General features: G+C 36.0%; 1 protein-coding gene across 1 annotated transcript in view; it reads right to left on the minus strand.

The window, feature by feature from the left end:
- Window positions 1-12,263, minus strand: part of Wdr81 (WD repeat domain 81) — a 67,772-nt gene extending 55,509 nt beyond the window's left edge. The window contains exons 1-2 of the mRNA XM_089247189.1: window positions 12,068-12,263; window positions 308-492 (exon numbers count right to left, since the gene is read on the minus strand). Of these exons, the coding sequence (XP_089103315.1) occupies window positions 308-492; window positions 12,068-12,154 (272 nt within the window). The 5' untranslated portion in view covers window positions 12,155-12,263. The remainder of the gene's footprint in view (window positions 1-307; window positions 493-12,067) is intronic.
- Window positions 12,264-12,983: the final 720 nt, after the last annotated feature.

Below are 12,983 nucleotides of genomic sequence, written 5' to 3' on the forward strand. Positions count from 1 at the left end.
AGAAATATATAAAATTGTAAATATTTGTTTTCCTTCAGTGAAAAGCAAAACCATTGCTGAAATTAAGTTTTTTACTCTGTGAAAAAAAACTAACTTTAAAAAATATTATTTAAATGAAAGTCCCTATTATATCACTTACATCTCATGTGTCTCTCTGAATGTTTTCAAAATGAAAATGAAAACATGTTGAATTAAAAGATGTCACATAATTTTTGTTGAGAAAGCAAAAAATTCTGTATTTTGAAATAAAATTTCTTTGAACACTTTTTGAAAATAACAGATTTATCATACAAGCAAAAATATTTACTTTTGTAGCATTTTTGGTTCTTTAGATATGACTTCTATATTGATTAGCTTCCATTCTTCAACCTGCTCCATATCAGATTCATTTAATATCGACACTCTCTTTTCAGCAGATAATTCTCCAAATTGAATAGAATTTAATGGTAAGCTCTTTTGCATAGCAACATATCTGAGCCACTCTGAAGAGACCTTAAGAGAAATGAAGGCATTTTTCAGAAAAATAGAAACTAGTATTTAAGACATAATTCTATGAGAATATTGCTAGATCACTATCCATAAAAATGGCAAATAAAAAGTCTCATGAAAAATGTTTGTCTCATGAAATGAATTCATTTCAACTTTACCATCCGAATTGATCAGATATGGTTATTATTTTGTCTGCTGAGGAACCTGTGGAGAAGCGTCAGGCTATTCTTGATGGGGTCAGCATGATTATATGATCAATTAACACTAGAAAGACAGGCAGGGGTCTGTGTGACCCCATTGCTTTTTTCTGGCAATTTTTGAACATCTTAATATTTCACAGCATGGTATAATATTTTAGTGACAGAATAAAGTTATACCACAAAGAATTGGTGGGTGAAACCATTGATCTATTATATTTTATCATTAATTTAAAATACTGTTTTGTGTGTGTGTGCAAATGACCTCTCTTGATGAACGTCAATTTGGAAGAAACCTGAAACTGGGAATCTGTATTTTATATATTACCGATAGGATTTCAATGTTATATTGCTTTTAGGTTGTGAATATGATCAACGAATGTGTGTGCTATATTTTTTTTGGTTGGAAGCACGTGACGATCTTCTGGACTGTAAGTTATGAATGGAGTCGGAAAAGGAGTATTGAGGGAGTTGGGATTGGAAGAGAAAACAGAAGCAAAAGCCCCGATTGAATTCAGAGGCAATATCAAGGGGAGAAGTAAGAAGTTCGGAGTTGGAGATTTTGAGGGAAGAACAGACAGATTTGGGATGAAGAAAATTCCAAAATTTGGCAGGGTCTTCTTTTCAGATGGATGATATCGCTGTTGATCCATGGGTTAGAGAGACATTTAGATGAGGTATTTTTCGAGGGAACAGTGGTTTTACATTTATCATTTACAGCTTTGAATTTACTCCATAGAGAATGAATGCCGTTAGAAGAAGAGATGAAACCAGGGAGATGAGTAAGAAGGATATTTTGCATTAGGGGGGAAAAAAAAAAAGTTGGCACTTTTTTAAAAATTAAGTTTAGCAATGAGTTTAAAGGTAGGAATGGTGTGATGAAGGAAAAAATTAATAAAGGGAGCTTTGTGGTCGGAATAACCATCAAAAACAGAGGAATCAGATGCCATGATTTTGTTGGAAAAAGCTATTAGATCTAAAGTAGAGCTAGAGTGGTTAGATATTCTAGTTGGTTTTAAAAATGGTTTGGACGAGATTAAAGGAAAATATATAGAACACTATTGCTGATACCGTGATTGCCTGAAAAAGACTGCATTTTATACCAATCTATTCCGGGTAAATTCCACAATCACCAACAATAATTATTATGCAAGTTAAAAAAATTATCTAGAATTGATTCAAGTTCTACGAAACAGTAAGTAAACAGTTTAAACCAGGTTTTTTTTTGGTTTTAATAGAATTACATTAAAAACAATAAAATTTCTGAAAAATCATTCAAACTTCTAATAATTAATTAAAATAAAATGCATATTTAATGTAATTAACATAATTCCTATATTAATCAATCTAAATATTTCTTACATTTTAATAAAAGCCAACTTTTGCAATTTAGTTATTTTATAGCTAAACTCTAGGAAATATTTTGTGTTTGAGAATTCTCAATGTTATTATTAACCCTAAAATAAAGATGTTTTCTCCAGTTACTTTCTCTTGATACGCTTAATTAGGATGCTATTTTGCAAAAACTGATAAAAACTAGGCAAATACAATGTGTTTAATGAAGCATAATTAATACAGATTAATTAGCAATGATTTACGATATATACAGGATGATTATAACTAAAGTTCTGATTTCAAAACATTGTAAAATAAAAACGACTGGTCAGAATGAGTTGAAAATTTGCATGAATGTTCCTGAGGCAATAGAATTTTGCATAACAAAGGGGGGGGGGGGAATACTTTAAAATGTAAAATAGATGACGCTGTACTCATCCAGCACATAGGAAATTTGTTCGCAGAATGGATATGATAGCCAATCAAGGCAAAATGATAATGCAATTAGCATGACATGATTTCATAATTCATGAAACGTAACAAAAATTAAATCACATTTAAAAAACTACAACTTACACAAGAAATGTTAAATACGTTGTCCACCATGTTCTGGCTGTTAGGTGGAAGTGCAAAAATGTTTGTTCAACTACAGATCAGAGTATGTTATGGTAATGATGTGCGTGAGTGTTTTCAATTCACAAAAGTTTGCAATCCAACCACTGCACATGACATTTTGGAGTATCCCCAAAGCCAAAAGTTGCAAGGGTTATAGTATTGTATTCAGGTGAACATGGAGGCTAGGTGTCATATCATCTTGTTATTGGCAAAATGGTTCTTCAGCAGCTGCTTCACTGGTGTTACAATGTGCATCTTGATAAAAGTTGTGCTATCCACCAGGGCTGGACAAATCGAAAAAAAATGTAAGCGCCAGCCAAATTTGTTAAGAGAGAAGCATGTTTTTCCCAAAGAAAAACAATCCTGAGTAATTGTTTTTACACTTTTCCAGGACTTTATGACCGATTCTCATGTTAGAAGACACATTATTATGAAATAAAAAAAATTGTCTCTTACTTACACTTCATTTTAGGTGCCAAAACCGATTTTCTAGTCACCCTGGCATCTGGGATTTGTCCAGACACACAGATGCTATTGAAGTTCCAAAATGATATGGTTGCGCAAAATACACTCATGTCCATAAATTAAGGATAATGCCAGCTCCAGCAAATAAAGGTTCAGAAACAAAACAAACGTTACTTATTCATAAAGCCCATTTATTAAACAAAAGATAAAGAACAAAAACGATGGTGTATGTATGATACCATTCATAAAAACTACGATTTTTGCTCCCTGGAGCAATTGTAAAAAATATCTCCTTTACAAAAACTTACTATTACATGGTTGGTATGATGGTTAATACATCGTATGTCTCCCATGCGATGAAATACAGTCCGTACAACACCTAGACAGGCTGAGTATCAAATTATCGATCTGATCTTGGGGAAGATCACTCCACTCAGCAAGCAATGCTCTCCGAAGTTTGGTACACATGTAGGAGGTGGTTGACGGGCTGCAACTCGTCGGCGGATTCAAGTCAGGTGAGAATGCTGGCCATTCCATACAGGTTATATCCTCAGATTCAAGGCATTCGTTTACGATGTTTGCTCGGTGAGGACGGGCGTTGTCATCCATAAACACACATTCTGCACCCATGGGCCCCCCTAAACAAATGTACATGTTGTTCCAGAATGATGTCCCGATAAATTTGGGCTTTCATGGTTCCGGTTTGAACATGCAGATCTGTTTCACCCAGTATAATTCCACCCCAAACGAGCAATGCTGCACCACCGTAACGGTGTCGTTCAATGATGTTGTCTTGGTGGTAACGGGTACCTGGCGTTCTCCATATGCAAGTCCGACGTGAATCAGACTGCAAGCTAAACCTGGACTCACGGAACACATCTGATAGGCCTGCGAGCATACAGACCAATATCTCCCAAACGTCTGTACATGGTTTGCCTTGAAACTGTGGTACCCATGGCTGCAGATAGTTGACGAGACAGGTCGGATGCTGTGCTCCGTCTGCTTCTTTTGGCAGTTACTGCGAAATACCGGTCTTCATTTGGCATTGACCTGTACTGTAATGTCTACTGTTATTTCCGTTATCTTGGAATCGTTGCCAAAGCCTAGAGATGACACTTTGGGCAATTCTCAGTTCCTCAGATACTTCCATCTGAGTCCGCCCACATTCCAGGCGACCGATAATTCTACCATGTAAAAAAATCCACATGCGTCCTCTGTGTCATAACTATTCGCTTATGGCACTGAGCGCCTTACAGAACTCTTGTGAACAATTTCACTTCTTTGCCACCGTTCCTTATATATCCCTCTCTTACACTCTTGTCATTGTGACGTACTTTCGGCATCATCTGGTGGCTTCCTGAATTTGCATATCATTCTTGCAGATGTGTGTGATAATTCTACAGGTGAAATTTTTACTTTAGATTTCGATTTCCGTGTGATTCTGAATTATCCCTAATTTATGGACATGAGTGTAGATTATACCGCTGGCCAAGTACAGCATCATCTACTTATACATTTTAAAGTATTTTTTTTTCTTTCACCAAAGAAAACTCCATTGCTTCATACAATGGATCTATGCAAAATTTTAAGCCATTATATAGCCGATTTATTTTTCATAAATCACTTACTACTGTCATAGGCGGAGATAGACTTGGAAGTCTGGGGGGGGGGGCAAGATCATTATTGCTGGGGGGGCACGATGATGTCAATTCACATATACATATATACATTAGATCAGTCGACTCCACCTTTGATGATGGGGGGGGGGGCAATGCCCCCACACCCCCTGTATCTCCGCCCATGACTACTGTACATCCTAACCAAATGGTGACCCAGTCCATATTCCAAGGAATTTTTAACTGAAAATTATTTGGACAGGGATCACTGGCCACTTCATGAAATGACCAATTTCTGGCTTTTACTACTGTACAGTAGAACCTTGATTAACTGGGGGTAATGTTGAAAATATGTAAAAAAATTAATAATTTAATATTAAGTCTGGTGGCAATATACAGTAAGAGATGAGCTGCTTCTTATGGAAAGAAAATGAAAAAATGTCTGAGGTAATGTAACCACTAACACACTGGTAATTGTCCTTTAGGAGCAGCTGGTGTCTTTTTGGATTATAAGACCACCTGCCCTTAGCATGGCAGTTAAATCACTACTGTTGCTGCTTCTTTGTGTGAAGGGAAAAAAAGCCTGTAAGATAATAACCACCACCACGTGTGATGCAATCCTCATTCATGAATTTGCTCAAGATAGAGCATCAGAATGTAGTTAAGCTTAGAAAGTTAGAAAATGCAGTAAGAATGAGAAATTTTGATACAGTATGTATTTTTCAGCAACTAAGATACTTAACATGAAAGAAAATTTATATTTAGGCACTTTTATGAGGTTTTTTGACAAAAACAACTTATATAATCTTACACCATTTAAAGATTACCATAAAAATGTACTCCAAAAATAGAAAATGTGGTAAGAATTAAACATTTTGGCTAATAATGAACCAATATGATATTTTTCAGGGAAAAAATTATACTTAGGCCACTTTTATGTGATGTTTTGAAAAAAATCAGACTTTTTTTAAGAAACTACTTGGTTTAAACTTTTGATTTATATTTGAAAAAATATACATAATTCCAATGATGTAGAATTAGTATCTGTAAGCAATGAGTTCCTTGTAAACTATTTTGGAATCCTTGACGTCCTATTGACAAGGAAGGTCCCACGATATTTCTTACATTTTCTTTGCTACTGATAAACAGGATGTTATTGAAATCTGATATTTATGGAAATCTGTTAACGTTTTGGTGTACTTCAAAGTTTTCATTGGTGGCTTAAATGTGGTTTGCATTGATTGTTTCTAGAAGCATTTTATTTTGCATCCACTAAAGCATTGTTGGAGGTATAATTTCATTCTGACTCACACATTCATCATCTTTGCTTCACGAATGTTCTGCCTAGGGTGGTTTTCATTTTTCTATAAATTCTCATCATCAGCACCACTCCTTCTAGGTTTGCCTGATGCAGTCTTCGGCAACTGCTGAGAAATTTCCTCTTCAGTGAATCTGTGGGTTTTTGTTATTTATATAGTAATCACAACCAGTGCCTTCTTAACGCATGGGTCCACTGGGAGACCTCCAGAGAAGAGGGGCCTCAGCAAAATGAGTAGTTAATTTTTCAAGAATTTATCAAGTAGGGCCTCAGAAAAATCACTTGGCCCGGGGGCCCATGCTGCACTTAAGACGGTCCTGATCACAACTACGTGGATATTTCTACATTGCAGAACAAAAACATCACCTGACAAAAAATACCCAACAAATGCTGAGACACCTGCTGATTGACATTTGCAGATAATGAAGATTAAAAAAAGTATCACGGATGGAGATTATACTGTATTAGATGCACAAAGAGACTATCAGAAGAATTTTGACTTCACAAAATGAGTTGTGACAATATTGGTAGTATTATATGACGCATGTGTTCTAAAATATATGGGAGGGTCAGTATGACCCCCTTCCGTCTTTCTAGGCATATCCGGTCTTATCTGTTGCTAAAAAGATGAGAAAAGCTTTGGTGTACGATAAGAACATAATTCAGGAAAAGTCGAGAAATTTTGAAGCTTTTGGTTCATTATTGAGATATGGGAGCAGAAAGAGCACACAGGGTCAGTAACCTTGTCCGTCTTTCTAATGTTAATATAGCCATCTCTTTCCTCCAAAACAGCGTCCATTATATGGTGAAACACATACAAGCAAGCCCGTCAACTTTTTCTGGGGGAAGCAAAGACCATACTCAATATAAGTATATATTTCACCTTTGTTTGTCCATTTCTATTGTATTTTTTAAAGACGGGGGGGGGGGGGACAATTGCCATCCTCCTCCCAAATGATGAGTCTGTATGCAAGGAATCTTAGAATTATTTTATCCATCTTAAAATATTCTTAGCTGGTAATATAATGTCTATAAACTTGGTCAAGGCAAAGTTTTGCATAAACTTACAATTCTCTAAAAAAAACCACTCATTTAGAAACAATTTCTATATATTTAGCACCTAAATCTTACAACACTCAGTAAGTTAATGATATCAAATTCCAAAAAATAAAACATCTTTAAAAAAACTGCTTATAAATTACATTATCTCTATATAATAATGCTGAAACTATAATAAAAATTCAAATGCTAAAGAAACATCAATATATGCCAGGTGTCTAATCATGACCCTCATTTCAACTTTTTCCAGGGGGGGGGGGAGACAAAGAACATATACTCTTTATTAACAGAGTTAGTTTTTGTCTGTTCTGCTTTACTTCTATGCAACTTAGAATGTAAATTATATTTAAGTAAGATACAAAATGAAAGACAATATGAAGAAATTCTAATACAGTGGAACTTTGGTTTACAAGTGGCTTAGTTAATGTGTTTCAATATACGAGAAAAAATTTTGACTCAATAAATGAGCAATGATTCACATTACAATCAAAAACTTTGTGCTTTGTTTATCTGATTACAGCTGAACCCAGGCCATTTTATAAGAAATTCAAATTGGTGGGTCACTTTGAAGAAACTGCATTCAACAGTGTGAGATGTCAATGATTGAAAAAAAAGATTACAGTTCACGAGGGAAAATTTTTTCTCTTTACTGGTAGGACAAATAAAAAGGCTGGTAAGCCAAAAATCCCACCAGTTAGTGTGTTAAAAAAAGGCTTGGCCAAACCAATGTTTTTCGCTTTTGCCCATACACATACTGTGGAATTGTGCATAATCTTCAGCAAACAGAACAAGCCTTACCTTCTGAGTGTATTAGAAAAGCTGTTTCTGCATCGTGCACTGCCTCAAAATCATCGATAAAGGATCCTGATTGGGATAAGATCACCAAGAGAACCCCCAATTCTGCTTAGAGAAAACTGTGTGCTACTTGCATTATTGAACTTTGAAGGTTAGCTTAAGAGCAAAGTCACTAATTGCTGAAGATATTGTGTCATTAGAACTGGAGATGAATGAAGATGACATTCAAGAACTAGTGGAGGAATATGGTCAGGAGTTCACCACAGATGAACTGATGGACCTCCATTGTGTGCAACAGCAGAAGTTTATGGACAATATCTCGTCGAAGAGAAATCTTTTATGGATGCTCCGAAAACCCAGTCACATTTTTTCCAATGTGATGAAAAAAATTAAATTCAATGGTGAAAAAGCAGTATAAGCACCCTTCTTGGCACTGCTTTGGCCCTATGCCGAGTCTAATGTAACCCAGAGAAAGGGAAATAAAGCTTTTTTTCCACCGCTCACCTGTTTTTTTTGCATCCTTGACCGCAGAGCAATAATCCATTGGAAATAGAAATAATCCTTAGAGCACAAAAATGTGAAATAATCCAAAATGCGCGTAATAAATTGAAATAATCCAACAGAATTGAATTGGCGGTAAACTCATACTACAGAATTTTAAAAATAAGTCACGATAATACGAAATTAAAATTACCAAAAAAATAAATTCCGAAGTGTTTGAAGTTACTAGGCCTCGGCCCAACAGAAGCTATTTAACACCGTGAAGAATTTAAAAAAATTGGTGCTGAAAAATGCGACTGTGAGCAGAATATACTGCAACAACACGTGATGGAAGTAAAATGATACAGAGCTCAACAATGCATTAACACAGAAAACGTTTCGTCCAATCGCCAACATAGGTGCATGCGAATATGATAATCAGTGGCTACACCTATAGGCCAAACTTTGTTCGGCGCAGGCTTGCGGGCCGTTAAAGGGTACCCCTGCTCCGGACTGGAATTATCAAATCTGTTTTCACCACAACCGGAAACATGGCAATATTATTTCACTAAGCAGGATTAAAGCCCTAACAGACAGAGAAGGCAGTATAATCCAGTTGAAGCAGAAGATAAACAAACGTTTCAGAGGTGCCACAGTTTGTGACTTTCTGAAGGGGTCTAAACTACATTCAATTCTGTTTGGCTTTTTAAGCTGTGATCACATCATGTTTGACATACAACACAAATACAGAAAGCCTCTAAAAGACTAGTTTTTACCTAGGAGGCTTTGGTATATGTATTACTTGTGTTGCAAGATATTGCTCATTTAACAAGTGAAAATTTATTTAAAAATTTTGCTCGTCTCATAAACTGAGTTACTTATAATCTGAAGTTTTACTGTAGTCTAATATTTTCAATATGGCACATTAAAACTGCCAATGCATGGCATAATTGGTCTGGTACCGAAACTTGAAAACAGAAGCAGATTTTTGTTACACCAGTTGATTATACCAATTTTACCGCCCTTCTCTCGTTCTATACTAATTCTCTTGACAACCCATTCATGAAATTTTCCTCCCTCACAAACTTTTTGCCCTGTGCTATACCCCTTGAAAAAATCCTGTAAATATGCTTGAGGATACATTCATACAGGGCCGTAACCCCTAAAGCATAATGTGCCAAAAATCTGTGACGCACGTCGCAGAACAATTAGTGCTACTGCAGAACAATTTGGAAGAATTTTAAGAAAAAGTGCAAAAATACACTATTACATGTGTGGGGATTTTTACCGCAAACATTTCGTCAGCTGATATCTCGTCGCAGAACAGTACTAAACATTCTGCTTTGGGGGCCGTAACTAGGATTTTTGTTACCCCCACAACTTTAAAATTTAATCATTTTATAATGCATGGTGTTCTCTGTTCCCATCTAAAACTGCCACCCCCTAAATTTTACTACCCGGGACAGTTGCCCCCGTTATTTCCAGCCCCGCATTCATATAAACAGAATATCATTGAAATTTCTTAATGAGATCCATTCATAGACACCTGTAACTTTCATATTTGCACCATGTACAGTAGAACCTCTTGATAATGGACGCTTACAGAAGATTTGGTCTGCTAACGAATAATAAAATATATTGAGACCCCAAGAATTTAAGGTGCGACCTGTTTCCATGACGGCAGTGCAGTACAGTCAGTCTGCCACTTTAGCTCAACAACATATTTGCATAAATAGTGGACAGTCAAATTTTCCTGAAGAAGACCTATCTGTAGGCAATATTAACTCTTGCTAGCTTCCTCTGAAACATTTTTAAAACCAATTGGTTTTCATGACTTAACATTACACTCAACTTTAAAAGTTCACTGTCTCACATGGGAATACTGAAGTCTGATAGTAGACTCTGTATTCAAGTTGATTATTTGATCATTTTTGTCGTACCACGGTAATTTTCTGCACATGTGGGCTAATTAGACCGGGACCTACAATTTATTGCCGATTCCGAACGGCAGGCTTGTTTTTCATACTCGTCGAGGACTTGGTGTGCTAACCCCTCGATGGGGGACTCCTTGCGGTAGCAATTTTTTCCTGCGGTCTTGTCGCCATTTTTATTGTACCCGTGTCAGGAAAGTTTCCTGACAAGGACGAACCGGGTATCGAACTCGCGATGCCTCTAAACATCCTTTGGTACTTTAGGTAAGCATCTTATCGACCTGGGCTACCGCACCCCTTGTATTCAAGTGTTCCAACGCATGTATTGCTATGGTGCTCCTCAGACAAGGATATTTGTGTATTGGCGACGAGATATCCTACATGGCGGAATCACTGGCGACTTGACGTGCTAGTTGAATGAAACATTTGTAACACGACTATAGTATTTCTTCATATTTTTGTTGTTCTAAATTATACAGCGAGGACCATGTGTTGGACTTGAATTGTATTTTCTATATAAATATTCTGATGTACCTCCATAATCTCCTTCAATTTGAGAATGCGTGTAATGTAAATATAGGCAATGCACATATGTGCATGTGGGAGGATATAACAAAAATCTTATATCCCTTGAATATAAACAGTTATATTTTCTCTCTCGGTGCAGTAACATAGTCTGCTCTTTTTATCAAAATAAAGCTTCATCTTACAGAACTACAGCTCACTCAAAATAATGGACTTTGACTTTAGGTAATCACTCGCGCATCAAGACTCACACATTCCCTAAATTGTAATGTTTCTATGAAATAGGTATGGGAGGAGTTAGTTATAGGTAAGTCTTTCACTTCCTTACTCCATAGAATGTGATGAATTTAAAATGATTCTCATAATTCTGCAGCCGAAACAGCGCTGCCTGAACACATGGATTCACCCAAACACAGTCCTCACGAAAATAAAATCTGGATCAAATTTTCGAGTGAGCATGGGTAGGCAGGCTTTTCTAAATAGGTAAGGGGGAAACCTCAGAAAAATCACTGCCCAGGGACCACAATGCTTTGAAGATGGCCCTGCGCCAAAACAACACAGTCTACAGTGAATAATCTTTTCAATGTGTGCGCTTAAACGGATATAGCTATAATTTCTTCTATTCAGTCTTTTTTGGCAGAGATAGCGTTGGATAATAATTATTTATAATATAACATCGTCATCATTGCTAGAATCTCCAGAAATTTTAGTTTTTTTATCCCGATTTATGATGTACTGGAAGGTAAGGTGAACTAAATGTTGTAGTTTTTACTCAATTTCTCAGGCTTTAAGATTTTCTTAATAGCATTGTGTGAGGTAGAACGGGCAACTCAACTCATTCATGCCAACTGTACTTCCAGTTGAGACTACTCAAGATCAATTTCAATATGCCAGTGCGAGGAGACTGTTACTGTACCCAACTTTAAACTGTATTCACGTCAAACAGAACAAAATACTTGCATTCACAGGAAAATGAAACAAATTGAATTCTGGAGAAGAGAAAAGAAAAAGGGCCATATATATCCAGAAATTCAAAAACATTTCAGCGCCTTGACTTACTCGAAGTCCCAAACTATTGAGACTCTACTTAACACAAAGGAATAGGCCACAGCCCTGGCTTATTGCCTTTTTTTTTGTTGTCAGAGGCGAGAGCTTATGCCAGAGAATTAGAAAAAAAATCATTAATTTTTAGACAATGCACTAGAAGCTTGGGACTGAATGTGGGTGTTAAATGGCACTCACCAAACAAACGGCTCTTGTGTCCGATAAAACTTTACAATAGTCACTAACGATACCGATATCATTTTCAATTTTAGTATCTAAATCCATCTTTTAAAAAATTGGTACAGAAACATAAATTAACTCAAAAGAGGGTGAGGAGAAATTGATCAAAGTTCATTTAAACACAAAAGGTTTTGATATGCATCAAGACGTCTATGACTGTATAATTGTAACGTTATTTTCTTGCGCTTGAAATCTCACTTCACCAATCTGCGATAAAATCGTAAGACATATATAATCACTTAATTTGCATACGCGTTGGAATAAAATAGTTAAATATTATAATCACGACTTTCATTCTCTTACCAAATTCACTAATTAAATCAACAATATCACATCCGTTACATAGAAAAGATTGATTTATCTAATTTTAAAAAATTGATGAAAATGTAATTTTCATGATATGGTATTGTTAATGATATTTTTTCGCATAAACGTATATTAAGAGAATATATATATATTATACATAGAAAGTTAAATAACTATGAATTCAATTATTTTTATATAAATATCAGTTGGAGTAAAGTGACCATACGTCCTGTATGTGCCGGGACAGTTCCGGTTTTTTCTATTTTTCTGGCTGTCCCGACTTTTTCGCAAAAATGTCCCGGTTTTTCACGTCATTTTCATTGAAGCCAACTTGACTTTTATTCTTCAAATCAACGATTAAAATTATCTTCCCTATTCAAAAATTCATTCGCGACCATATGGTGGCACTGTCAGCAATTGTGAGCTTTGGCCCGAGTTAGGTCTGACCATTGAGAAGAAATATAACAAGGACCCCTATTTCTCCTCTAAGGGTCTGCCGTCCATGTACGGTCCCGATCAGTGCACCCGAGTTCTAAGGAAAGATTGAGATATTCGTTGTCTCTGTAGT

The sequence above is a fragment of the Pholcus phalangioides genome, unplaced genomic scaffold (assembly GCF_987345545.1).
Source record: "Pholcus phalangioides strain wild (caught in Gottingen) unplaced genomic scaffold, Ppha-v1.0 ptg000017l_1, whole genome shotgun sequence".
Classification (NCBI taxonomy): domain Eukaryota; kingdom Metazoa; phylum Arthropoda; class Arachnida; order Araneae; family Pholcidae; genus Pholcus; species Pholcus phalangioides.